Consider the following 27,948-nt stretch of genomic DNA (forward strand, 5'->3'; position numbering starts at 1 on the left):
CGTTGGACAATTTTTTTGTGACACTGAATCTTCACAGAATTAAGCGTATCATGTTTTCAACCATAGAAGTTGCTAATATAAATTATAGAAACCAAAAAACAGCAAAGCCTGTTAGCTTGGAGGATGATTGGAGTTAAGCTCCTGGATCCTAAAAGGCAAAGTAACGAAACATGATCTTTTCTGACGTATTTTATTTTGTTTCAGATATTAAAGAAACGTCGATGACAACCACAATTTGGTTCAATTTAAAAATATTCAATGGAACAACTTTTCTTCGCTGGATAATTTCTTCGTAGCTCTGAATCTTTGCAGAATTAAGTGTATTATGTTGTGAATCATAGAAGTAGCTAGTAGAAATTATAGAAACCCAAACACAGCGAAGCTTGTTAGCTTGCAGGATGATTGGAGTCAAGTTCCTGCATCCTGAAAGGTAAAATAATGAAACTTGATCTTTGAACCAAATTCCCAGTACAAACAGTGTTTCGTTATAAATTACTTTCATTTACGTTAAGTAACCTGTACGTGATCGAGGTTTATTGAAACCTCACCTGTAGGTTTAGTCTACTTGTCTTTAACGACCCACGGTCGAAGTTACTGCAGGTTTGATTGATTGTCTTTCTAATGGTTAAGACCAACAAGACAAACGTCAATCAAACTTACAGATAAACGTCCGATAATTCTCTACGTATATGGATTGCTTTACGTATACTCGAAGCACGGATTGTAGGAACAAAAGTTTTCATAAGTTGAAATGCTTTCTACAACCACAGACGAGGTATACGAGTAGATCTTACATTAGGAATTAAGAAACATGTCGAACATTCTTAGAATTTCTAAATTTTCTGCACGAAAATACGCGTTGTTTGCATTTTGAAACTTTAAATCATCCAATCCGTTCAGGAGTTATGAGGTTTTAAACATACGCATGAAATTTCAGGGGAATCATTCATGTCTCAGGTCAGACATTATATTTTCGGTAAAAAATTTTTTTCTCGAAAGTGCATAGGATTTCGGGGGTATGTGTATTCTCCAAAAATGATTGTAATTGACCATCTGAATCAGAAATAATTTTTTTACACTGATTTGAAATTTTTTATTTTCGTCGAAAAATTTAGGCACCTACCCCCTTGTCGATTTTTCTTAAAAATTAGTTTTTCATTTTTGATAATTTTATTTGACGCCCTACAGAAAAATTGTCTAATACTTTTTTGTAGGTAACCATGAGCTCTACTTCAGAAAAAAGTTTCATTGAAATATATTCACTATTGTGGGAGTTATGGCTGTTTGACAAATGGACCATTTTTATGGGGTTTTTCTCATTTTGCGGGCTCAAGGACCAACTTTTCGAATATTTTTGCGATTTGTACATATTCTCCATCAAAATACGCGTAGTTTGCTTTTTTAAACATTAAAATCGTCTAATCCGTTCAGGAGTTATGATATTTCAAAGATTCACATGACATTTCAAGGAAGCATTTCCAGCCTCATATTAGATATTCGGTGAGGAATTTTTTTCTCAAAAATGCGTAGGATTTCGATGGTATGTCTGTTGACCAAAAATGATTGTAATCGATCCCCGCAACTAAAAATATTTTTTTCAGAATGATTTCAAACTTTTTAATTTCGCCGAATTTCAGGGGAATCATCACTCATGGTCAGACAATATATTTTCGGCAAAGAATTTTTTTCTCGAAAATGCGTAGGATTTCGGGAATATGTCTATTCACCAAAAATGATTGTAATCGACCCCCGCAACCAAAAATAATTTTTCCATAATGATTTGAAAAATTTCCTACCCCCTGTCGATTTTTCTTAAAAATTCGTTTTTGATTTTTAATAAATTTGTTCGACTATGGAAATTAATAATCAGAAAGTTGTGAGCAACCGGTTCAAACGTCCCCGACTGGGAACCCCTGGTTTAATGCCATCTCTCGGTACGACAAACAGACAGAGAGGGTGAAGGAATGGCAACAGACCCCGCTAATGCCACAATTTCATCGTTCCTTTTCCTTCTCTGGTTCCAGAGACTTTTCTCCCGTCCGTCGCGCCCTAATGATCACGGGTTCGGTCGCGAGCCGCGCCGCGCAAGGAGGAAAAACTTTTGGTCGTCTTCCAATAAAAGTTTCCGCCGCGTGTTTTCTGGTACGACGGTGAATAAACGTTCTCGGCGATTATGGCGCGCCGCTCCGACTACCGGCGGAACTTTGTTAATACGACGGATCGATGAGAAAACTTCTCTTCCGGCGAGGGGGCGGGCTGAAGGGAGGAGGGGGGGCAGAAGGGGGATATATTGATGGGGGGGTGCGGGATGTGTACGTGCGCGCTTTCGCGGAGCTGGTGTATACGTGAGATTGATTGGCGAGTATGTATAATGCGATTGAGTTCGACGAGTTCGTGGCTCGTTCGAGCTCGCTAAGAAACTTTTCCCCGGGGAAAATTCTGATTTTGATCGATCGGGGACACCCGCCGCCGGCCACGGGAGATAAAACACCCGACTGGAAAAATTCCTTCCACGCGATTTCCCTCGCGAGATTACCTCTGGGAAGAATATGTTTTCTACTTAGGCTGCTTTGATCCTCTAGCTGTCGATGCGCCACCCCCCACGAAAAGTACATTCTTCGCGGCTTTGTGGATCACCGATACCGTTGCACAGGAATATTTGCGATTCTAGAAAAGGGTTCTCGACGATGTTTTTACGTCCTTTGCGCGTTTTTAATAAAACTGCTTTACAGAGAGCCCTCAAACAAGCGAAAGACACGTTTTTTTATAATTCTACCTTGTTTGCTCTATATTTTATTTGACAGTTTTTCAGTTATTCCTACTGTCCATGTTCCCTTAATACAAATACAATTGGATGGGTCTTCTGCTTGAAGGGGAGTTAATTTCACCTACCGTCCCTCCCTAAGGACCGCTCGGTCCCGCGAGTGCGATTTTCAGAAAAGGGTCACAGCAATTAAAGCTAGTTGACGTAATATCTCAGCAACCAGTGTGCCGATTAACTTGAAATTTGATACGATACAAACTGGATCTTCTTTGATCAGAATGAAAAAAGCCAGGAAAAGCTTAAAAAAATTACTTTAAAGTGGATAGCCCCCATAGTTTAGAAATTAACAGCGCGTTCGTTCCTTTTTCTAAAATACCCTATACTTTCGCGAACTTGTACTTCCCTTGGTTCACGCGACAAATATAAATACAAATATAAATTCTGGATCGTCGAATTAACGAGGAGGCGAAACTTGCACGCAAGGTCGCGTTCTTACCTTTCCTGGCCTTGTCCGGCGAGGTGGGCGAGTCCGCATTCACGTGGATCGCGGCTACAGGCGGGCCAGAGGATAAAGTCGACGAGGAGACCGCCGGTGTACAGGATGCAACAGGACTGCTGGCCGCCGTTATTGGCAGCAAAAGTTTCCTCTTATGGTTGCAAAGCTTGGTCATCTCCTGCGTCTTGCCCTGATCCGGGCTCCAAGGTCGTGTCGCAACCTGTAACAAGAACATAGAGCACTCGTTACTGGCTCGAGGAGGATCGATTCGAGTCGAAGCGACTGGAAACCACGGACAACGATCGCGCGCAACATCGCCGTGTCACGTGGTCGTCGAGTAATCATGGCGAAAATTCGCACAGTGACGACAATATTAACTGGAATCGACAGACTCGCGGGTTTCTATTCAAATTTTGAAACAAATCCTTCCATTCGCGACGAACGCGATAGACGAATTACTCATCGTCTGTGGGTTTGTGATTTCTCTATAACGCCTACAATTTTTGTCCGATACAGGTGAAATTTTGTTTAGGTGTTCCTTGTGTTTCATTGGAAAGTATAAAGCATCGAACGATATTTTGTTATTCCCGATTTCTGTCTTATTTTAAGATTTTTGACACATCATCGTGTCACGTGATCATCGAGTAATCATAGCGAAAATTCGCACAGGGACAATATTAACTAGAATCGACAGACTCGCGCGTTTCTACTCAAATCTTGAAACAAATCCTTCCATTCGCGGCGAAAGCGATAGACGAATTACTCATCGTCTGTGGGTTTGTGATTTCTCTATAACGCCTACAATTTTTGTCCGATACAGGTGAAATTTTATTTAGGTGTTCCTTGTGTTTCGATGGAAAATATAAAGCATCGAACGTAATTTTGTTGCTCTTGATTTCCGTCTTATTTTACGATTTTTGACACCTACGATCAATATATACTTCGTAGACTATAAAGTTAAATTTGTTCGTGTTATTTTCTCGAGGGAACGTTCTGCAATATCGGCGCCACACATTCATAATTTCTCGGTTTGGTCGTATCAGTTCGTAAATAGCGGATTTGAGCGAAAAAAGTCTCGTAAAAAGCCCCGCCCGTACTTTCGGGTTATAACGTACGAAGTTTACGAGGATATAACCTTTTGCCATTTGTTCGAGCGATCTCGACGCAAGCCCTGAGACACAGATAATAGAGATCGACTACACGACCGGGGGACATTGAAATAAAGAGACGGAATCACGTAATGAAACAAATATTCCGTCTGCGACCTACTTTGCTGGGCACGAAACGAATGCGGTTTCGCGATTCTTTCGTGCGTGTCCGTCGCAGTAAAGTAACGCCGTCACATTATGCATCGAACGCTTAAATTCCGTTTATTGGAACAATTTGTCGAACGCTTCGATAATTAACCAATTACGGGTAATTGTAATCCCACGCACGCGTCGCTTTTGTACACAAATAATTCGATTTGCAAACAACTTTCCCTTCATCCGCGTAAACTGGTCGCCATTCTGAAGACAACAATAACGCTGGCGAGCAAGAATAGGTTGATTGTTAAATGTTTTACAACTTTACACGGTTCAGTCAATAGCTTTTCGTTTGAATTTCCATTTGGACAATTTAGAAATTAATCGGGTATGAATAATTTATAGTACAACTGGTGGGAGGGTTCGTGAAAAATTAAGTTGAAAATATAGAATAAAATTTTAGTTGTAATTATAATTTTCATAAAACTACAGAATGTACTTGATATGCAAAAATATGAGAAATAAGATACGAATTTTATATTTAGGGGTTGAGACGACCCTTTGCAAAGCTCCTATGTTATTAATTCTATTAATAAAAATATGAATTTGCCTACTTATAATGCTCTATTTTCGGGATAATTGTATCTGAAAATTTGTCGAATACGATTAGACTGGGCGCGTCTGTCCATCACTCACTGTTTCTACTTATGTCGATGCTCGAGTCGGACCGCCATTACTTCGTACGAAAAATGTGTCTCTTTGCTTTTCGATTTATTTCTCTGGTTGTACCACGAGCAACGAAAAAACAATTGCGCCACAACAAATGTTTCGTTACATTTACAACCCATAAACAATATTTGGCATACACGTTCGAGCGAGCCTGGTCATTCGTCTCTGGAGACAGGGGTCCGGTACCAGGGGGACCGGTCGAGCGTACAGTAAATACATTCCCAACGATTGCTTAACAATTCGTCATAAAAATAGCTCCGCGAACCCGTCAATTACGAGCAAACGATTTATCTACGTTTTAACCGTCGAATTCGAAGTTGGCGCGTACCATCGGTTCACTTTGAGGGGACGCGGTACGACGACGTTTAAAAAGTTGCGTTACAGCCGCGTCGCGAATGCCGGCCGACAAAAAACGCGCGACGTCGGCGGCGGTGGATCGGAAATTAACGACGCCCACGCACGATGAACGCTAAAAATGATGAACCGCCTGGCTCGGTACGAGGCTCCTCTGTCCCCGACGCGTCGTCTTATTTACGGTGGTTGGTAATGGCACTGTGTACGCAGCCGTAAATTGCCGCGGAACGTCTCACGGACTGACACGTAACACGGTGAAGTCCTGGACGGCCATTACGGGGCATCGGCCCGCGGCCTTCCAACTTGGACACGTTTTAACTGTGCACACCGGCATCGCGCATCGATCATGAGATTCATGAGCATCGCCGTTCGAGGTCTTCTCATTCCTCCCTCCTCTCTCTCTCGCCGTCTCCCCCGTCTCACTCCCTCTTTTGCCCTCGTTCCTCGCCGTGTGGCCCTTTTCGACGTTCTGGTTCGCTTTCGCGCTCGGTTACGGAGCTGGCGTTCGCCAATTATGGCGAGACAACCGCACCGGCGAAATCTCGCCCGGCGAAACGAGCCAGATTATCTGGAGTTTTAGCCGTGCCCGAAGGTGGTCCCGGGCTTTTCGAGGCTGTTACGTAACGAGCGTCGCTCCGAGGTACGCGACGAGCGTTTTGTTCGCCCGGATTGCGAGATCCTTACGGTCGCCTTTATTGGCGGTTTCTTTGTGGAGGTAATGATACAACCGAACGAGGGAATAAAGCGGCGAGGGAGGCAGGGGATTTGCATAACCTGTCCGATTGTGGGTCGATAACACCGAACCGGTCGCGGTATTGATATTTTGATGCGTGTATGGTTAATATTCGCGCCCTCGCCGACCGTCTAATCGGAAGAAACGCGTCTGGTTACTGCAATTTATTATACGATAGCTGAAATTATTCTAGATTCACTAGATTCGTATGTTTTCTGTTCTCTATGAATATTCCTGGTGACTTGACACCGCTCTGCGAGCGTGTAACAATGCTACACCACAATGGAACTTCTGCAAAAATTTGTAAGAAATCAATTTTGTAAAAAAAATCAAAATTCTAAGAAATCATTCTTGGTATTATTTTCAATGAAATTCTGGAGCTTTTTTTAATGCAGAACTGTAATTTCCGAATACTTTGTAGTTTAGAGATTCTGAAAAGAGTCACGTTATTGTTTTAACCCCTTCTCATGCAATAACGAGCCTGACTCGCAAGTTCTTGATGTCAAGTTTCACAATCATGAGGCTACTCACTCGTCATCGAGTCTTACATATTAAAATCAACACATTTTTACATACTACCTACTTGTTATAAAAGAGGCGTAGATATAGGTATACTCTAGTCGAACAAATAGAGCTGCAACGGCCTCGAATAGGAAATAGATGTCCACGAGTATTTCATTTCAACCATAAAATGCTGATTGTATTTTTATAATTAAATATTGTAAAACACTATTGTGAATAATATTGTAAACATTTTACTATATTATACTCACTCCTCATCAAATTTTATATAGTAAAATCAATACATTTTTACATTCACGAGGTATTCGTAAAACAAATCTATTCTTTTTGTTCCTTCTAAGAACAAATTTAAACAAAAATAAATAGTATACGTTTAAAAAATTATTTGAAATTAAATTGTATGTCAAGGGGTGCAAGGATATGGATATTTTCAACCGAAAAATTGCGACAGAACTTCACAGATCTTTAATCTAGGAGACCAATCCAATGACAAGTAGCGTTTCCAACCCCGCTTATTGTTTAATAATTACCCTTTCCACACCATGCAACGATCTCTTATGCAATAATCAAGGTTCTACTGTAATTGTGAGTCTCCAGCACGTGTTTGCATTTTGACATCAAGCACAGTGTTGAAATTATGTTACAATTATTCAATTACATATATTACAGATGTCTTCAAAGTTGTTTTTCCGATATAAATCTCGATACAACAAAACTCAGTATAGACTGTGTTTGCCTAGAAGGGTTTTATAAAGTTGTAAAATTAATTCCATCAGACTAATTACTTAAAAATGTAATCACGTTGCTACGTATAATTGTTGTATATTCTTTCATTTGTTGATTGTGCAACTATCGTTGGAACATCCTGTACAATAAACTTCTATGCCAAAAGGAGCTGCTTAACAGAGAGCTTCGCGGGCTTGTAAATCCCGCTTACGCTCGATACGCGATCGAATGTCGAACTGAGGATTAATGTCGTACGACTGTTTCAATCGAGGAGATTAAATAACGACAAGTCGCGCGTAACAAAACGATATAAATAAACGGCAGATCCTTGACTGATGCACGATGCTGAGAATTTTACATAAAGGAGCTCTTCCACGCGAGTAAACGGAAGAGTTAGGCACGATTCTTATCTAGATGAATATTTTATATTGCTCGTTGAACTGCATAGAAACATTGTATCGAACTTTTTTTTCCATTTACTTTTGGTTGTGACGCTCGCTTGAAAAAATAAGTGATTGCTTAACTCGTTAAGGTTTGTAAAAAAGATGTTAGAAGAGCGCTATGGAGATTAAACGCTGTGAAAGAACGCAATTCATATTGGAAAAAAAGATAAAAATCTTAAACACTATCTGCCTGCGAGATAAGCGATCGCCTTCGTTAAAATGTTGAAGGTAGCTCAATACGACAGCAGCGCCTGTCAAAAAGTGAGGAATAGTTATAATTATCTTAATCTGATCAATGTCAGGAACAGAAGCCCTCTCCGAGGTTGTTTGCGATAATAATTCGATAAAGCGGTATCTGCGTCGTCATCGTGTATCCCGTGTGGTTAAAAGATTTTACATAAATCGTTTAACAGACTCTACACGTTCTTTTTCCGGCCTGGTAAATTGCTCCAAAAAAGTTACATCGTCGACAAGGAAATAATACATTAAAAATCTTTTTATTTCTCAAAATATATGCACGTCGAGACTCAACAAAAAGTCAAATTCTTAATTCTTGAACAATTTGGTACAAACTTTTTAATTGTCGTTGATTTTAGAAGTAAATTTCATCGTCTCTTGTACTTTGAACTATCGTTCGATAATATTGCCACCCATATAATATCTGTTATTTCAAAAAATAGTGTTTCGACGCATATTATGTACGTGTATTATGTAAATTTGAGTTTCTAGAAAAATGAAAAGCGCTGATAAATTGGAGACGTTGGATTCGCTGTTGGAGAGTCTCTCGCGTATCCCGCTGGGCGCAGAATTCCTATCGAGAATAGAATCTCTTAATTATTCCATTCCGAACAATCATCGGCGATCAGACCCGTCGATGAACCGTGAAGAAACATGTCGTAGCGTACATCGGAGCACTGGCAGGTTAATTAAGAACGACCTGAATACGACGTCGAGATTGTACGTATTCGCAGCAGCCGGCCTTGGCGTCGAGAGCCGACGAGTCGGCGTATAATGACGTATGCCGGCGGTTAACTCAATCAGAACGTGTTCCCTCCGACCGGTCTATTATTCATTCTCCTTCTAGCGAGCCGCTCATCAACGATGATCACCTTAAACGTTGTTCTTGTCCACTTATGCGACACGCCGCGCTACAATATTGAATAAAATTGCACGGCGATCGGTCCGTTTGCACTCTTTCTTGTTTCTTTCGAAATTGTGTCGCGCAAACCATCGACGTCCAAGGAATTATTAAGCTCCGTTTTCACGTTGCACGGACTCACAACTTCGCGACATATTAATACGCAATCGATGAACCGGATTTTGTCTCGTAAAATTCGCGAGACACGCGGCGCCAAACGACGCCATCTTGGTGGACTCGATGTTTCGCAAGAAAGTACTTTTATGAAACACGATGGAATAAATGGGACGTTAGAAGACTGATATTTAAGTTTTAACGTTATACAAACACACGACTTTACGATATTAATACGTAATCGATGATAGAATAAATTTATTTCGTGAAATTTGGGAGACATGTGGCGCCAAACGACGTCATCTTGGTGGACTTAATGTTTCGTAAGGAATTACTTCTACGAAACACGATGAAATAAATGGCAATCGGAAAAATATCAACGAGATTTAAATTTTCACGATGACAAATGTTGTGACATTATATTAAATAAACGTTATTAATAGGCTTTTCCACTATGGAAGTAAAAAAGGTTACAGAAATAAGTATTGAACCTTAGGTTATGCAGTTTATGATGGCCTAAGATCAATATTTTAGTCTTACAGAAAATTCTATGGTTTTGATTTGGCAGTGAATGAGTTAAATTAGTATAAATTACAAATTGTTTTATAAAATTTACTTACCTGAATCACTATCTGATATAACTTTGTAATGTTTAATAACAGTTAATGACAGTAACTAGAAGAGTCATTTACCCCAAGTTTATCTTTATCTTTAAAATATTTTGGAAGGCTCACGTGCCAACTCCAAAGAGAAATTTCATAGTAAATTAGAAAAATTATCACACACACATGATTGCCAGAAAATATAAACCAATATCTTTGCTGATCTTTTCATAATTGAGGAATGAAAATGTTTTAAATCGTGATTCTACGTTACGTGAAAACGGACCTTTACACCAGCTGCTTACGATCCCTGCGAATCATGGGCGCTGAAATTTATCGGTCCCTTCGTTTAAGTCTGTAATCTAAGGGACATATTTATATGCTCCGACCGCTGCAAATATTAATGGCAGATAAATGGTGCAGCGAAATTGATACCGAGATGCGAGAAGAGGTTCGCTTCTGTACCAGATGTTCTCAAACAAATAAACACCATCCTGCGGTGAAACACAAACCATAATTTCTAATAAAAACATTAAGTCATTCAGGCAAAATAAAATTATAACTCGAATAGATTTTATCCGAACAAAATGTATTTTGGATGATCCTTATTTTCTGATTTGAAAATTTTACTGGACTCATCTCCTCTTCCAAAATGGTTTCCAATACATAAAATAATAATTCCCGGGCAATATGAACTCTATCGGATAGCAGGGAAACGTGCCTCACGGGCTTTGATGTTTAATTTGTAAAACTACACCCACGCAGCTCCGCCGTTTTCCCGAATGGTATAACAAAATTGTCCATTATTTTTCGTTTTATCCGCTGGTATGTAGTCGATCTTTTAATACTTCGACAAAGGGCGCATTCGATTCCCAATAGCTTTCACCAGGTATCGAACAGTTAATAGAATAAAATAAATTTATTATATATATAAATATTATTTTTTAAACAAAGTGAATTTCTTACGCGAAGACGAGTCTAAAAGAGCTGTATATATATTTCTCGACCAGTCTTTTCGTTACGTTCTATTATTAGTAATTCAAATTCTTTTTAATTAACTTCGATTCGAGTCACGCGTCGATAAATATGAAAAACATCCGAGCGCGAGAGGCCGAGGTCGAAAGTGTTCCAGAGGCTGCCACGATTAAAGTTCAACGCACACGAGGTCGTCGGCAAAGCGAGCACAATCTCGCTCGAACGAGCGTCTCGATAATCTTCAACACGGAGTCGATGTGGCGCATCGTTTTCCACGGAATTATTTCCCCTCGCCCTACGCTGCCCAGGATAATCACACACCGACAGATTGGGAAACCGCAATTTAACCCTTCGCGCTCCAAAAACGTTTTTCAACGCGAGATAATAGCGACTTCGAGGCGATTTTTTGGTATTTTGCCTCTGAAAACTAAACGCGTTCCTTTCTCAAATGCCTGTAATTCAAGTTTTAATCATAATTTTCATTATCATAGATGTAAATTCAAGGTTTTCTTTGCGTAATCATTAATACAGTTTCCCAAAGTGGGTTCCATGAAATAATTTTGGGGTTCCGCGAGACAAGTTGTGATATAACATTAAAATAAGATTAGCTGCAATATTTTCATAGAGATGCATTAAAATATTAACAAACTATTATTATTAAAAACAATTACATCCTTCGTCGTAAAAAATTTCTTAAGGGTTCCACAAGAAAAAAAGTTTGTGAAACTCTGCATCAACGATTAAATTTTTCAAACATGTTTGTACCATCTATATCTACGACCACATTATTTTAAATAATTGTCAAATGCCAACGTTTCTCTTTTTCGAATGGCAATATCCCGTCGACAGCGCGGGATCAAACGCAAAAACGCTCATTCATAAATCCATCTTCTCCCAATGCGATCGACAGAGCCATTAAATTCTATGCTAATCGGAAACACAAATCTGTGCGTAAAAAAAAAATTTACCCTCGTAAATTGTTTGCATCTTGCTCGCGTCGATACGTTAGACACACGTCAACGAGGACGTAAATCTATTTAGCGACGTTCGAAGTTCTCGCTTTTTATTTAACTACGGTAAATCATTTCATTCCCGAGTCCGTCTCCGAGCTTTTGTCCGCTCGTATCCCGTAATATTCTCAGGCTGATTCATAACCGTGTGCTCGTTAAACGAAATTTATGTCACCCCCAAAATGTCCCGTGTTTGTTGCCGGCGTGCACTTGCATCATATAATAACATATTCGATTAAACATACTTAAGTGCATTATCGTGTTTCGGCAGTAAAATACCACACTTTAATGCGCTCTGCACCGATTGCGGTATTATTGGTCTTTCGCTTAGTTCATTCTCGTTTTCATTTATTAAACGTCGCGGGACTATAAAACACCTGGAATTTATGCTTTATCGAAAACAGGGGAAACAAAAAATAAATCTGAACGAAGCCAAAATTCGACACTGTTCACCGGAAGTTACGTGGCTCAAAAATTCACAATATTAATTCTACATTTTTAAAACCGTGTTCGTCATTTTTAAGAGAATACAGCCAAAGGGAACATTTTCTGTCGAATATTAACTATAATACCTAATTGAGAGGGTAGTCACAGGGCAAAATGTAATTTACTGTTTAAGCTCCCGTTTCTTTCGTTGTATCGAATACAAAATTATTATACAGAATTTATTATCGTGAGGAGGAATTATAAATAATTACAAACGTTTGAAAATGCCAATTTTATATTAAACTTATTATATACTTGACGACTCGAGTGACCACGTTTATATTTTTACAATCTTTGTGTTTCACTATGATTATCAACGTGTAATTTTTTCAGATTTTTCAAAGCGCTGGTACATAGAGAAAAAAATTGAAATCCGATATTAATTTATATTATAGTCTCAAATAAAAATTCACGATTCCTTCTTCTTTCCTACAATTGCCATTATTTGATTCCGTACAAAAATACCAGGTAATTTATCGATATTTGTCAATACGAATTCAATTTACGAGCAGTATTTTCAGATAGACACGGCTCGAAAATGTCCCCCGTCGCGGTGCCGTTTAATGCGCACGAAATCGGTAACGGGTTGCCCCGGAACGAAGTCGCGGTACAAACGATTAATAACGTTACGTCAATTAACGTTCGCGGGGTCGTCATGAAATTAAAGGAGCCCGTTTTACATGATAATTCCGGCGCGTTTGCATTTCGAGGCGCGCGAGCGTGCAAACGCCCACGCGCATTCGAAACGCTTTATGCATTTTCGCGCGTATCGTCCGTGGGATATGTATTTTTTTTTTCACGTCGGGACGGAATTAATGTAACGAGACCATTAGTCCGCGATTTTACGACTTTAATTGTGACAGCCGATCAGAGCGAGAATCCGCGTCGCAAATTGGACCGTGCGGGTACAATGACAGGCTCAGGAGGACGGGGGTGGTCGAACGGGGGCTGTGGGGGCTGGCGAGTATGGCGGCGTGTCGCGTATCGTACGTGCACGACGGCTCTGCAGCCAATTAAACCCGTGTATGCTCGATTGCAAAGAACGTTTCAACGGGTCGCATACAGAGATGCAAGCCTGAGCCCCGGGTGCACCGGGGACACTTCATTCCACTTTCCCACACTATGCCAGATCACGCGTACGTGAGCTCGTAGAGTTTCGGCGAGTCTACAAGGACAAACTGACACATGCTCTCTTTTTCGATTCTCCGAAGCCCCCAGAAGTAATTTCGGACCATCCTGTGGAAGTCGAGAGAGAAAGACTCACATTTGCCTTCTCGTAGTACACATAGCAATCATATGGAAAAGTTAAATGAAACTAACAATTTTTCGATCTATTATATTTGGTACCTCATCTACCCTTGTACAGAATGAACTGCTTCTCGACAAGCTTGGATATTCTGGCCCTCGATAGCGGTATAGTCCACCATAAAGTAGCATGTACTCAATTGAATTTTTCTACAGGCCTCAGCCGACCATTGCTCACCACTGCTGATACTTCTGACAACGTATAACGATTACGACTGGCTACTGTTACCCCTCCCAGCCTCTGCTGGCCTCTGCTGACCACCGCTTATGTTTCTGACAACCTATAACGATTACTACTGACTTCTGCTAACCTCTGTTGGTCTTTGCTGATCTCTGTCAGCGTGTGCTTGTCTCTGCTGAACTTTCCTGGCCTCTGCCGAACGCTACTGACCACTGCAGGTATTTCTGATAATGTATAACGATTAATACTTACTACTGCATGCCCCTACAAGTCTCTGCTTGCCTTTGCAGGTTTCTGCTTGCCAGTGCATGCCTTTGCTGGCCTCTGCTGAACACTACTGACCACCCCTGATGCTTCTGACATCGTATAACAATTACTACATGCTACTGTTCGCCCCTGCTGATCTCTGCTTGCCACTGCATGCCTCTGCTGACTACCGCTTATATTACTGGCAACGTACAACGATTACTACTGGCTACTGCCACCCTCTGAGGACTTCTTCCAACATCTCCCGACGTCAGCTGACCATCGCTGACCATCGCGGACCATCGCTGACCATCGCTGACCACTGCTGACCGTTGCTGACAAATTGTGACACGATATAATATAATATAATATGTTTATATGTATTAAAGTGTTGTATAATGTAATTCTATGGCAATAAATGATATAATTTCAAAGAATTCTATGTGTTCTCATCATTTTTACCCTTCTTTTCCTATCGAAATCATTCCCTTAGTTATAAGACACTCCGAATCTTTTAAAATTTTCTAAGTTCCCCGGAAAGATTTCAAATTTCCCGCCGCCAGGAATTTTTGCGAATTCCAGGAAATGACGTCATTACGTAATATTACGTAATATTACGTAACATTACATAATTTTTGCCGTAAAATTCCGGCCGGAGAAATTTTAAAGAGCTATTACGTAATATTACGTAATATTACATAATGTTACGTAATATTACGTAATTCTTGCCGAAAAATTCCGGCCGCGAAAAATTTTAAAGAGCTATTACGTAATAGCTCTAAATTTGTGCCGAAAAATTCAGGCCGGAGCCGCTGTCTGAAACTTCTTGGAAATTTCAGGGATTCCGAGAAGTTTCAGGGACGACGGTAAGTTTCAGGGATCCGAGAATTTTCAGGAGTTCTTAGAAATGACGTCATTTCTAATTTGGGAAATTTGGAGAGGGAAAGAGGGGTAAAAAATGATGAGAATACATAGAATTCTTTGAAATTATATCATTTATTGCCATAGATTTACATTATACAAAACTTTAATACATATAAACATATTATATTATATTACATCATGTCACAAGTTGTCAGCAACGGTCAGCAATGGTCAGCGATGGTCAGCTGACGTCGGGAGATGCTGGCAGAGGTCAGCAGAGGGTGGCAGTAGCCAGTAGTAATCGTTGTACGTTGCCAGAAATATAAGCGGTGGTCAGCAGTGGTCAGCAGCGGTCAACAGAGGCCAACGGAGGCCAGCAGAGGCATGCAGAGGCAAGTAGAGTCCAGCAGGGGCAAGCAGTAACAAGTAGTAATCGTTATACGTTGTCGGAAACATCAGGGGTGGTCAGCTGTGGTCAGTAGAGGCTAACAGTGGCAAGCAGTGGCAAGCAGAGTCCAGCAGGGTCAGGCAGCAGCAAGTTGTAATCGTTATACGTTGTCTGAAGTATCAGGAGTGGTCAGGAGCGGTCGGCAGAGTCCAGCGGAGGCAGGCAGAAGTCAGTAGTAATCGTTATACGTTGTCAGAAATATAAGCGGTGGTCAGCAGGGGCCAGCAGAGGCTGGGTGGGGCTAACAGTAGCCAGTCGTAATCGTTATACGTTGTCAGAAGTATCAGCAGTGGTGAGCAATGGTCAGCAGAGGCCTGTAGGAAAATTCAATGAATAACTTTTCCATATAATTGCTATGCGCACTACGAGAAGGCAAATGTAAGCCTTTCTCTCTCGACTTCCACGAGACGGTCCGAAATTACTTTGGGAAGCTTCGGAGAATCGAAAAAGAGGGCATGTGTCAGTTTGCCTTTGTCGACTCCCCGAATCTCTACGAGCTCGCGTACGCGTGATCTGGCATAGTGTGAGAAAGTGGAATGAGGTGTCCACCGTGCACCCGGGGCTCCGTTCGGCATCTCTGGTCGCATGTTGATTGAATGTTCACCGTGCCGATTGTTTTTAGAGTTACGTACGGACCGAGCGAGGCTTCGCATTACGTAACATTCGGCACCGCGATTCAATTGCGCACGCCGTGGGAAATTTCGCATTCGACTACCCTGGCATGTCCTTCTGCGAAAATAACCTCCGATATTTACCCACGCGGCCGTACTATCGCGCAGAAAACGACGCCTTCTGCTTCGAGTTCCGAGGAAGCGTCGATGATAACACCCACGAACGACGTTTCGATTTATTTTTGGCATCCAACCTGTCGTTCTCTCGTCGACTTTACCGCGCTGGATTCGATCCACGGTCTACGTCGAGATTGTTTTATTTATTTTCGGCCGGAAAGAAATAGTTTTTAGTAGAATTAATGAAATGAGAGACTTATGGAGGGTTTTCTCAACTCCTACATATAATAATTCGTATCTTACTTTATTTCTTAGATTTTGGATATTAAATACATTCTGTAGTTTTTTGAGAGAATTTCCTACAAATGCATAAACAAGTCTAGTTATCAGCAATAGTGGCGATTATTAAACGCTTCTTCAACATCCACAAAGAGGGTTATAGAATATTGTTCATTTCGTTGACGAATTTGTGTAATTACCTGGTATTAATTTACCAAGAATTTTTGATAATATCGATAATATATATCGAAACTGAAGCTAGAGAGGTCGACTGAATCGACGAATCATTTCTGATTAGGTTGCTGTCTTCGTCGGGTTCGTTGCATTTCGAATTATAATGTGCTTATCCCTCGGGTGAAAGTTTAGGAGACCTGCCAGAACTTTCTTTCTTGCCATAAGCCTCGGTATTATTCACGTAATTTAAGACGACGCCATGCGAAGGATTTAATACCCTCGCCGTTTGCCTTGTACCGCTTCCTGGCTCCCGCTTAGTCCGATTTTGCCCCTGTCTTATAGTCATTAAATTTGAATCCACGCGTCCCAGCTAAGCGTAAACAAGCAACTAAAAATTTCATGCGTCGGTGAAAATAAAACAAGAACTATCGTGCATAAAATGTAAAGAAACAGGTCAGTTTCCCTCCGTTTGCCAAAGATTTTCATTCGCCTACGAAATTATCCGTCCGGCAATCGAGCAAGATTGATCCCTCCGTGGTCGAAAGCGAACAGAGTCGGTTGGCCGATTTAAAGTGCCTCCGCCCGTGCAGTTTGATATTATTATTGCCGTTGATTCGGTATTACTCCCCATCGCGGGGCCAGAAACCGATCGATCGGGTTCTTTTTTACGCTCGCCCGAGCAACGACTATTTGCATCCAGCGAGAAGGCTATCAATAACGGCTACCAAGCCCATTTCAATGATACAATCGCAATCGACGACGATAAATAATCGTTCCCGCCGAAAGGAATTACGACTAACGAGCCGCTGGCAACCAGCTCACCCACAACTTATTATACCAATTATCGAGCCATAAGTAACCGTCCGTAACAGTCAATCCCACGTTTCGCGTACGCGAACGGATCACCGTCTCGTCGATACGTATCCACGGCTGATTGACCGTCGGTGCCTTTTTTCTCCTGCCCCCCCCCTCGCAAGATCCTCGCGGCGTGCAATTAATTTCGCCGACTGCCCAAATTGCGCACGCTAACGAATAACATAAATATCGGCGTTGGACGAGCGCGAAACTCTTAAGATCGTTCGCTGTTCCGCTCGTTAATTATCCGCCTTCGACCCGGTTGCGAATCGCGCACCGTTCGGAACGATCGGGACACGGCTTGAAACGAAAGCCACCGGCGAAATGCTCTGCGTACCCCCCCTGTCACGGGACGAGGAAAGAGGGAATTGCAAAGGAGGAACCATAATTCAGAAGTCAACGTGTGGGCGATGTAATTTTATCCCCGTCGCGGGAAGGGCCAACGAGCGGAAAGGGGGCCATGAGACGGCGAAAAGGTTGTCATAATATTTTCCCGACAACGTTCGAGAGTCGCGTGCGCTAACGATGCGAATTCAAACCGGTCGAAACTAGCGCACTGTGTCGACTGGACGCTCTGTACGTCGCAGTGGTTATCCAAGTTTTCGAAAAACATCCCCTGCAAGAAGCAAAGAATATTTGAGGCATCGGATTTATGGAGAAGATATTTTTTAGATTTATTTTCCTTAATTTGAAATTAAGTTCTCAGCTAGTGTGGTTACAGTAATTTTTATTGCGTTGTAAACTATAGTTCAAAATTGTTGAATCGACGAGGAAACTTCGATAATTCTGGTGAATCTTAAGGCACATATCCAGGAGCCTGACGTTGCTACTTTTCGATTTTAAATTCATTAGAAACCATCCCTTGTTTCAGCTATTTATTTTATCCTTCGTGTATCTATTTTAAATATACAGGGTGTTTGGCCAGACCTGGGAAAACTTGTAATGAGAGATTCCAAAGGCCAAAATAGGACGAAAATCAAGTATACCAATTTGTTGATGGAGAGATCATTAAGAAGTTATTAATGTTTAAAGTTTCGCTCGTACTGAATTTTTTTCTCGAAAACTCGCAGGATTTCGGGGGTATGTCTATTCACCAAAAATGATTGTAATTGACCCATATAACCAAAAATAATTTTTTTAGAACGATTTGAAACTTTTCAATTTTCAGGATTACAGACAGTTATGGTCAGACATTATATTTTCAGTAATTAATTTTTTTCTAGAAAATGGTTAGGATTTCGGGGGCATGTCTATTCACCAAAAATGATTGTAAATGACCCCTGTAACTAAAAATAATTTTTCCAAGACGATTCGAAAGTCTTTTTTTTCACTAAAAATTTTTAGCACATTCTCGAATTTTTTCCTCGAATGTGGGTAGGATTTCGCAGGTATATCTAATGACCAAAAATGATTGGAATTGATCCCCCAAACAGAAAATAATTTTTTTAGAACGATTTGAAATTTTTTTTTTCGCCGAAAAATTTAGGCACCCCCCGTCGATTTTTCTTAAAAATTCCTTTTTCATTTTTAGTAATTTTGTTTGATGCCCTACAGAAAAGTTGTCTAATACTTTTTTGTAGGTACCCATGAGCTCTACTTCAGAAGAAAGTTTCATTGAAATATATTCACTATTGTGGGAGTTACGGCTGTTTGAAAATTGGACCATTTTTATGGGGTTTTTCTCATTTTGCGGGCTCAAGGACCAACTTTTCGAATATTTTTGTGATTTGTACATATTCTCCATCAAAATACGCGTAGTTTGCTTTTTTAAACATTAAAATCGTCCAATCCGTTCAGGAGTTATGACGTTTCAAAGATTCACATGACATTTCAAGGAAGCATTTCCAGCCTCACATTAGATATTCGATGAGGAATTTTTTTCTCGAAAATGCGTAGGATTTCGGGGATATGTGTAATGACCAAAAATGATTGTAATCGACCCCTGCAACCGAAAATAATTTTTTTAGAAGAATTTGAAAAATTTTTTTTTCACCGAAAAATTTCAGCACCTACCCGAATTTTTTGCTCAAAAGTGGGTAGGAATTCGGGGGTATGTGTATTCACCAAAAATGATTGTAATTGACCCTCGCAACAAAAAATAATTTTTCCAGAATGATTTGAAATTTTTTCATTTAATTTTTTAATAACTTTTTAATGAAGCCTCAATAAAGAAATTTCCCATTAAAATTTTCCCCAGGGGTGGTCGAACACCCTGTATAATTATTTTAATGCTATTATGTTTTATTGAACATGTTGACTGCCAAACCAAAACTGTAAAATTTCGTACGAGACCAAAACTTCGATTTCAGACAATCGTAGATATTATTTATAATTTGTCTTAATACCTATCTTATTTAAATTTATTTTCTTCAACATTTCAACTTGAGAATTGTTTTAGTTCCACAGTGAAAATTTCTGTCACCTATATATGAATGACGTGACAATCAAAGTATGTTATTTACTATCACCAAATATGTTACTACTAACACAAAATATTCAATCAGGCATAGAAGTATTAAACATAATTGTACAAAAAAAAACTTGTATTAAAAACAGAAACGAAACGAATAATTGTCCACTGCAGTTGCCTGATAGGAATCCCATAAAGTATACATAAACCTAAACTTTTCACTCCGATATAATAGATATTAAACTTTATAAATGTCATCAAATTAAAGCCACCGTAAAAATAAGAAATTACTTAAAACAGAAACAAATGCAAAGAAAATAAACCGAAGATCGCGTTTGAGCGTAAAATGTTAATTAATACAAATGCCTCTGGAAATGTGTATCTCGGCTGTAAAGTATCCATAAAACTCGGCAATAAACTAAAAATAGTCGTAACGCAAGCAATAAAATAACACACATCGCTAAATAGTAGTAATCAACGGCTGATCATTAATCAAACCACTGTCATTAAAACTACGATTATTACGCGTGTACCAATCGACGTTGAAAGTAGCCGACATAAGCGTTCGAATAATATTACCCAACCTATTCACCTCCGATCAACAGTAATTGATAGTTAATTAATGAATATTGATGTACAAAATAACCCGTGGCTAATTTACCTGCTTCTTCGGCCAATTAACGTGTAACTCGTACCCGGTATTTCCATTTTCAATTTATGGCTGATCTATGAAAATCGCGCTTGCCTCTCGATTAAATCTTTACGCTACGCGGCGACGAAAGAAATGATTAATTAAAAATCGAGAGGATTCGTAAATCGGAGGATTGGTCGTGGCAGGCGTGGGCGTAGCGATAATTTCACCTGGAAGGAAAGCGCGAGAGCGAATCAGTGGGAGGACACCGAAAAAGAGGAAAAAGTAACAGGAGGGAACACGAGACGTGACATAATATTTTACGATTCTCATTTATAATCGCGGTAATGTCCCGCTCAGTATGCAGTGCGTATTCACCCTGGTGTAGAACAGGGGATGCAGTCGCCATGTGACCAAAACCGTCCCTCTTCTCTTTTTACTCTTCGTCTTCGCGACATTAATTTTCGTACCTGGAATTTATCGCGACTTCCCGGGTCCTCCCTTTTTCGACCGACGTGCTAACCTTGCAAATTGAGCCTTTAACCGTCGATCCTCGAACATGATTTTTTAACATTCCACCCTTCATTTTCCAAGTATTTTCGATCACCCGCTAACAAAATGCATCGAGTATTTCCAGTAATCTGACACTGATTACTTGTTGATATAAAACTCAAAATCTGTGTGTTTGTGATTTGCTTATAACTTTGATTATACTTGTCCAATTAGGATGAAGCTTTGTTTATTAGGTAACGAAGACTATCGAAGCATGTACTAAAATTACTACAAATATTATAAAACTCTAATCTGCTATTTAAGCTTTGTTTCAGTCATGACTAAGTAAACAGTTGGTGTAAAATTCAAGAAAATCCTAATTTGTCCAAACAAAATGTATCGAATACGTGACACGTTGGTGCCTTGTTGATATAAAACACAAAATCTGTTTGTGATTTGCTTTTAACTTCTACTATACTCGTCCAATTTAAATGAAACTTTGTTCATTAACCAACGAAGACTATCGAAGCATGCACTAAGATATCTAGAAACATAAAGCTCTAATCTGCCATATTTAAGCTTTATTTCATGCCTAAGTAAACACCTGTCGCAGAGTTTAAGAAAGCGCTAATTTGCCCAAACAGAACTGCCTTAATGTAAATGCTACGTCACGGTTGACTGAGAATATACTAGTGCACATATAAAATAGAAAATCATCGTTGTCGTGCATACGCGACGCGTGGTAGCAAACGTGTTAAACTCGCGACAGGTTATCTCCTCTCGTTTGAATTATATTCTCATGAACGACACGCGTTAAAAAATCGTTTGCAGCTAGATTCAAATCGAGAGATAGGAAACTCGTTCCGGCGCGTAAAGATGCGGAACGCACGACGCTGACGAGCTTTTTTTACTCGCGTCTACTTATATGGAAGACGCGAGAGAAATCATGTATGGGTCTCGTGACTCATCCCGTTTACTCGAGAAAAGCTAGACCTAGATACTCCCCGGATACAATTATTATCCGATCAAATTTGGTAACCATGACTATTTAAAATTATGTAAAGTGTTTTGTACACACTTTTATCTACGGTTCTATTATTTTTGAAATTTACACGTTGTAATTAAAACGGAAAATAGTAGTATAAAACTCGTACATTTTGGTTATTGACAGAAGACATTTGGTTACTCAAGAAAAACTAGACCTGGATACTCCCCGGATACAATTATTATCCGATCGAATTTGATAACCACAACTGTTCAAAATTACGTAAAGTGTTTTGTACACACTTTTATCTACGGTTCTGTTATTTTTGAAATTTACACTTTGTAATTCAAACGGAAAATAGTAGTATAAATCTCGTATATTCTGGTTATTGACAGAAGAGTTAAAAGACTAATCCTTAAGAGAATGCTAACTTTGGGATGTCAATCTTCAGTTAATCGACAGAAGTTAATTACGAAGATCCAGGTGGTCGTAATTTAAACAAACGTATCAACTCGAATTATCGAGTTTCCCATAAAACGGTCCGCGAAGAAATGGCACCGTAATGGCTTCGTTTCACGGCGCTTCTTCGAGGCTCGTTTGTAAAACCGAAGAAGAGCGGTTACCCGTAGATTCAATAAAAGAAGGCTGAGGCGGTGTTCACTTTCATGACGTTATCGAACGCCGTCCCCTCTTTCCCTCTTTCCGCCAGAAAAAAGATCGTAACGATAATACGAACCGTAAGTCATGCACGGCCAGGGAAAATGGCAGTTCTCTCGTTTCCTGCGTTTTTCCAACTCCCTTCAACCCCGTCCCCCTTTCCTGAAACGTTCAACGAACCCGACGAAACGACCGCGATCGTCCCTCGAATGAGATTGTCCTACGCAACCTTATCGCCGAATTCGATCGCGATCTCGCCGGTAGATTAACTTTCAGCGGATTAATTTTCCTGGATGCATTCCGCGAAGCCAATTTGTCCGAGTTTGCCGATTGCGGGGCATGGGGATCGATATTAATAAATTCCTTCCAGTTTCGCTTTTTCCGCGGGGAAAGTCGTTTCTTCGAAACGGCAATCGATAGTTAACCCTTCGTAGCTTTACGTCGAGGTCTTATCGCGGTATCGAACGAATTTTTTTTCTCATGCTTGGATACGCGAATACAAAATATTTCATTAAAAATAAACGCTACCGTCCATAAGTCATCCAGGACATATACAGGTGGAAAGCAAGAAAACAAATTTAAACGTTCTACAGGGTGTTCGGCCACCCCTGGGAAAAGTTTTAATGGGAGATTCTAGAGGTCAAAATAAGACGAATATCAAGAATATCAATTTGTTCATTGAAGCTTCGTTATTAAGAAGATTATTAATCAAATTTGTCCATCTACACGAATTTTTTTCTCGAAAGTGTGTAGGATTTCGGAGGTATGTCTATTCACCAAAAATGATTGTAAATGACCCCCAAACCGAATATAATTTTTTTAGAACGATTTGGAATTTTTTAATTTTGTCGAAAAATTTAGGCACCTACCCCTGTCGATTTCTCTTGAAAATTCGTTTTCGATTTTTAGTAATTTTGTTTGACGCCCTATAGAAAAGTTGTTTAATACTTTTTTGTAGGTACCCACGAGCTCTACTTCAGAAAAAAGTTTCATTGAAATATATTCACAATTGGAGGAGTTATGGCTATTTGAAAATTGGACCATTTTTAGGGAGGTTTTCTCATTTTGCGAGGTCAAGGACCAACTTTTCGAATATTTTTGCAATTTGTACATATTCTCCATCAAAATACGCGTAGTTTGCTTTTTTAAACATTAAAATCGCCCAATCCGTTCAGAAGTTATGACGTTTTAAAGATACGCACAAAATTTTGGAGCGACATTTCTGGCCTCACATCATATTTTCGGTAAAGAATTTTTTCCTCGAAAGTGTGTAGGTATTCGGGGGTATGTGTATTCACCAAAAATGATTGTAATTGGCCCCTACATACGAAAATAATTTTTTTAGAACGATCTGAAACTTCTCAATTTCGCCGAATTTCAGGGGAATCATCATTCATGGTCAGACATTATATTTTCGGCAAAGAATTTTTTTCTCGAAAGTGCGTAGGATTTCAGGGGTATGTCTATTCATCAAAAATACTTATAATTGACCCCCGCAAACAAAAATAATTTTTTCAGAATGATTTGAAATTTTTTAATTTAATTTTTGAATACCTTTTTAACGAAGCTTCAATCAACAAATCGACATTCTTGATTTTCGTCTTATTTTGGCCTCTAAAATCTCCCATTAAATTTTTTTTTTTAAAGCAAATAAAAAAATTATACGCAAAGATCTCTCGAAAATATTAATTTGATGTTTGGTCAAACATTTCTATCAAAGAAATGTCAATGTCTCCTAACATTTTTATCGTATGTCCCTTGAATTTAAAATTTTGTATGCTCATTGTTAATATTATATGCAATATGTATAAAATCTACGATAAATTTCATTTATAGTGTCTTATAATTTTGTCCAGTACTGTACATGGTTGCAATGGAGAACGAAAGGGTTATATCGTTGCGAAACGACGCAATGTTTCACACCTTCTTGAAGAAGACGCAAACGTACAGCGGAATTTGTCGATGCGAGCAGCTCGCGCTAGGCGCCAACATCGACACCACGGTTCGTTTAGAAATTGATTTTCCCCGCGACATTTATCGTAAATCAATGCAACATTCTAGCCGCAGCGAGCTGCAAAAGTGTCCATAAAATGCGGGCGTTCAGCCAGATCAGATCGGTCGTGACGTAGAACGGGCCGTAGTTTCAACCCGGGATACATTATTCCTTGGTGCCAAAGCGGCTCGAAATAAGGGTCTGGAGAAGAGTGAATCACTCGCAAGCTCGATTCTATCATGCTCAAAAACACTCGACGATTTATCGCGGCGTGTCTCGCCTTGGAAACTGGCTGTCCATTTACATTTTCATTGACGATCGACGCCATAAATTTCTGTGATGCTTCTTGCGGAAACTTCTATGCGAATATCCAATGTCTGCCTTTAACGCGAAAGAACCGTCGTCCGAAGATACAGGGAACGAGTTCGAAGCAGAAACCAACATTCCAAAAATCTGACACCTTCTTTCAATATTTTCCTGCATGTTATTCTCCCAAAGTTTTTGATTAGATCAGATCTTTCACTCTCCTTGGTATTTAATTTTATTTCAGTCAGTTAATCACTGATTTTTAAATACGTGTTTATTGACATTGAAATAACAGTAAAAAACGATTACTTAAGGCTGTGTAAAAAATATAAATGTACGACTAAAATGTAGTTAAATAAATTACAAAAAAGAATTGCAACGGTAGACGCAGCATTCGCCTTTAAAAAAATTCACGAAAATTGTTTTTAGTCAACGTCCTCAAAGAAATGTATTCTTAAGAGACGAGGTGTTGAAAATGTGTCTCAAAACCGACGAAAGTAATAATTTTATCGAAGTGTTATGCGATTGATTAGACATCGTTCGAGCAAAGATTACGTACGATAGTATTGATTCTAAATGCAGAAACGACAGATAAAAATAGCTACGAATAGATCCAACTATGTATCGATTTGGTTCGCGAACAATATTACAGAGTATACTATGTATGCTGTGGATGTTCTTCGCGCAAGTTTAATGAGTCTAATGGATAATTCAGAACTGCGTCATGCACAGAAAAAAGTTGTTTTGACACTGGCGAAGTTGCATTAGTAATGACTCGCTCTGACCTAATATACTTCATAATGACAGACCGTTTTTCCTGTAAGCGTGTCTTTTATCGATTAACATTTCCATTTTCCTGTTTTGTAAATTGTTAGAAATGTACGACTGATTAATATGATGTAAGCAATCTACTTTAATGATTCTTTAAATGAAACGTGATTCGTAAGTTGAACATTTCTGTCCCAACTTGGGAGGATTTGTTTCTTTCAAGATCCTTAATAGTTTGCATGTCTTCATAAGCAAATCTATTTTGCCATCATTTGCATAAACATTCTTACCTGTTTACATCGCTTAAAGCATAATCGTATTTGCAATTTAGAAACTACCAAATATCTATTAACTAATTTTTACGAATACTCAAATATCTTGACTGTAATTTACACTGTTTTAATTTTTAAATCGAATTAATCAAAAATGAGATTATCTGCTTATTATCTCTTCCTTATAGTATACAGACGCCTTTTCTGTATTTAATTGAGATTGATTATCGCAAAATTGAAATCATTTTATGTCCAGCAGTGGAAGCGTTAAAAAGGCACTAACAATTTTCAGGGTACAGAAGGCTATCAACCAATAACAATGGCCTCCTGTCTCGAACCTTGTTCTCGTGTCACGCATCGTACGTGTAGCCGCATGCATTTTTATTGCGGAATGAATACCAGGCGTGCCGCGTTAGAGGCAAACGTTGGCAAATTGCAACCCTGGCGTCGGCAATTTATTTCAGGGGATTGTTTGATGCAACGATGCCGCATTAATTTTCAGAAACGATCGGCAAAACACACGTCTCGATCGTAGTAATTCCATAGCGCTGCGACAACAACCGCGCTGTGTATTATGCCCAGTTTTATCATTCGCATTACGTTGTCAGCGCATAAACCATATTGAGCCCGTTGCAGCGCCGGTGGTGAGCCGTGCATTATCGTTCACCCATTATCGATTATGCTGACTTTCTGTCCGCGTGCAACGGGGCTACTTTCCGCCGGCGTAGGAATAAGAAACGCCACGTATTTACGGTGAATTTTAAATTCACCGAGCTATTTAGAACCCTTAGGGCCGATAAAAATAGCGGAAGCGGTTCGTTGCCTTTGAAATATGCACAAAAGATGCTAAATATTATTTTTATTAAACGAATAAATGTTCCAGACACTGTCCCCATAAACTGTTTTGCTAATTTTTATCGAATAATATGGGATATTATAGAAATATAGAAGAAATCACGGTACAATTACAGTAATGATTCGTAAAATGAACATTGCGGGGTTGGTACGTTCATCTTTCGATACATCGGAGACGAAATTCGGACACCAGAAGATATTCACTGGCTTCAAAGGGGATCCGCCCCAGTTGGGATAGAAACGTTCAATTTACGAATCACGCATGGTTCATTTTACGAATCATTACGAATCAGATCTAACCTAACACCAGAAGGTTATTCACTGGCTCCAAAGGGAATCCACCCCAGTTGGGATAGAAACGTTCAATTTACGAATCACGTATGGTTCATTTTACGAATAATTACCGAAGACGAGCTGTTTTCGTTCAGGAAAATTCTTCAAATTGCGCAACGGAATACGAACGACTAGTTCAGCCTCGCTGAGGAAAATTCCAGGCGATGCGTCTATGACAGAAAATTACCCCATAAACAGTTTTATGACATGCAGCGGCGATTACAGATTCAGGCGAGTCGTACGGAACGAGACTCGCGACGAACATTCACCGGTTCAGACGCTAAAAGCCAAGCAAATGCGTTGAAAGCCGGCGCATCGGCGCTTAATTAAATTAAATCTAAAATCAATTACCGACGTGTACGTCGCTTCCGTGCTGGCATCTAATCACGCCGTGTGGAAGGGGTCGAAGGAAAATATAGCGAGGCGAGGAAAGATAGCACGACGAGCGAAACGGAAAGAGACAGAGGGTTACAAAGATAGTCGGCTACGCGGCAAAAAGCATAAATCCTCGTAAAGCAACGCACGTGAGTCCATACCGGTTACGGGACGCCAGCAATTATGTAAGTATTCCGAGCCGATGGTTGACGATTAAATCTTCCAGTAACTATGCGTGTATCTCGTTGCCAGTATTCATTCGTGCGTGTGAGTGCGGTGGCTGGCGCGAGTTCGTGGTCGTTAGGCCAGAAGGTTAGCGTGGGATCTCTTCAAGTGGCTTTTTATAGAGCTGTTTAGCGGCACTGTCCGCGTTACGGATTTTCAAACGTGATTCAACCGAGTCGAACGACCGATACACGTTCCAAACATCGTGTCGTTCTGCTATTTTAAAGAGG

The 27,948-nt window shown here is 39.9% G+C and overlaps 1 protein-coding gene across 7 annotated transcripts in view; it reads right to left on the minus strand.

The window, feature by feature from the left end:
- LOC143345929 (uncharacterized) overlaps positions 1–27,948 on the minus strand; it is a 409,789-nt gene that overhangs the window by 30,948 nt on the left and 350,893 nt on the right. For all 7 annotated transcript variants that reach the window (XR_013080350.1, XM_076773548.1, XM_076773553.1 and 4 more), the window contains exon 3: positions 3,261–3,480. Coding sequence is in view for 6 of the 7 variants with exons in the window: in XM_076773548.1 (XP_076629663.1) it covers positions 3,261–3,480 (220 nt within the window). In the remaining variant the exon portion in view is untranslated. The remainder of the gene's footprint in view (positions 1–3,260; positions 3,481–27,948) is intronic.

The sequence above is a fragment of the Colletes latitarsis genome, chromosome 9, assembly GCF_051014445.1.
Source record: "Colletes latitarsis isolate SP2378_abdomen chromosome 9, iyColLati1, whole genome shotgun sequence".
Taxonomy (NCBI): Eukaryota; Metazoa; Arthropoda; class Insecta; order Hymenoptera; family Colletidae; genus Colletes; species Colletes latitarsis.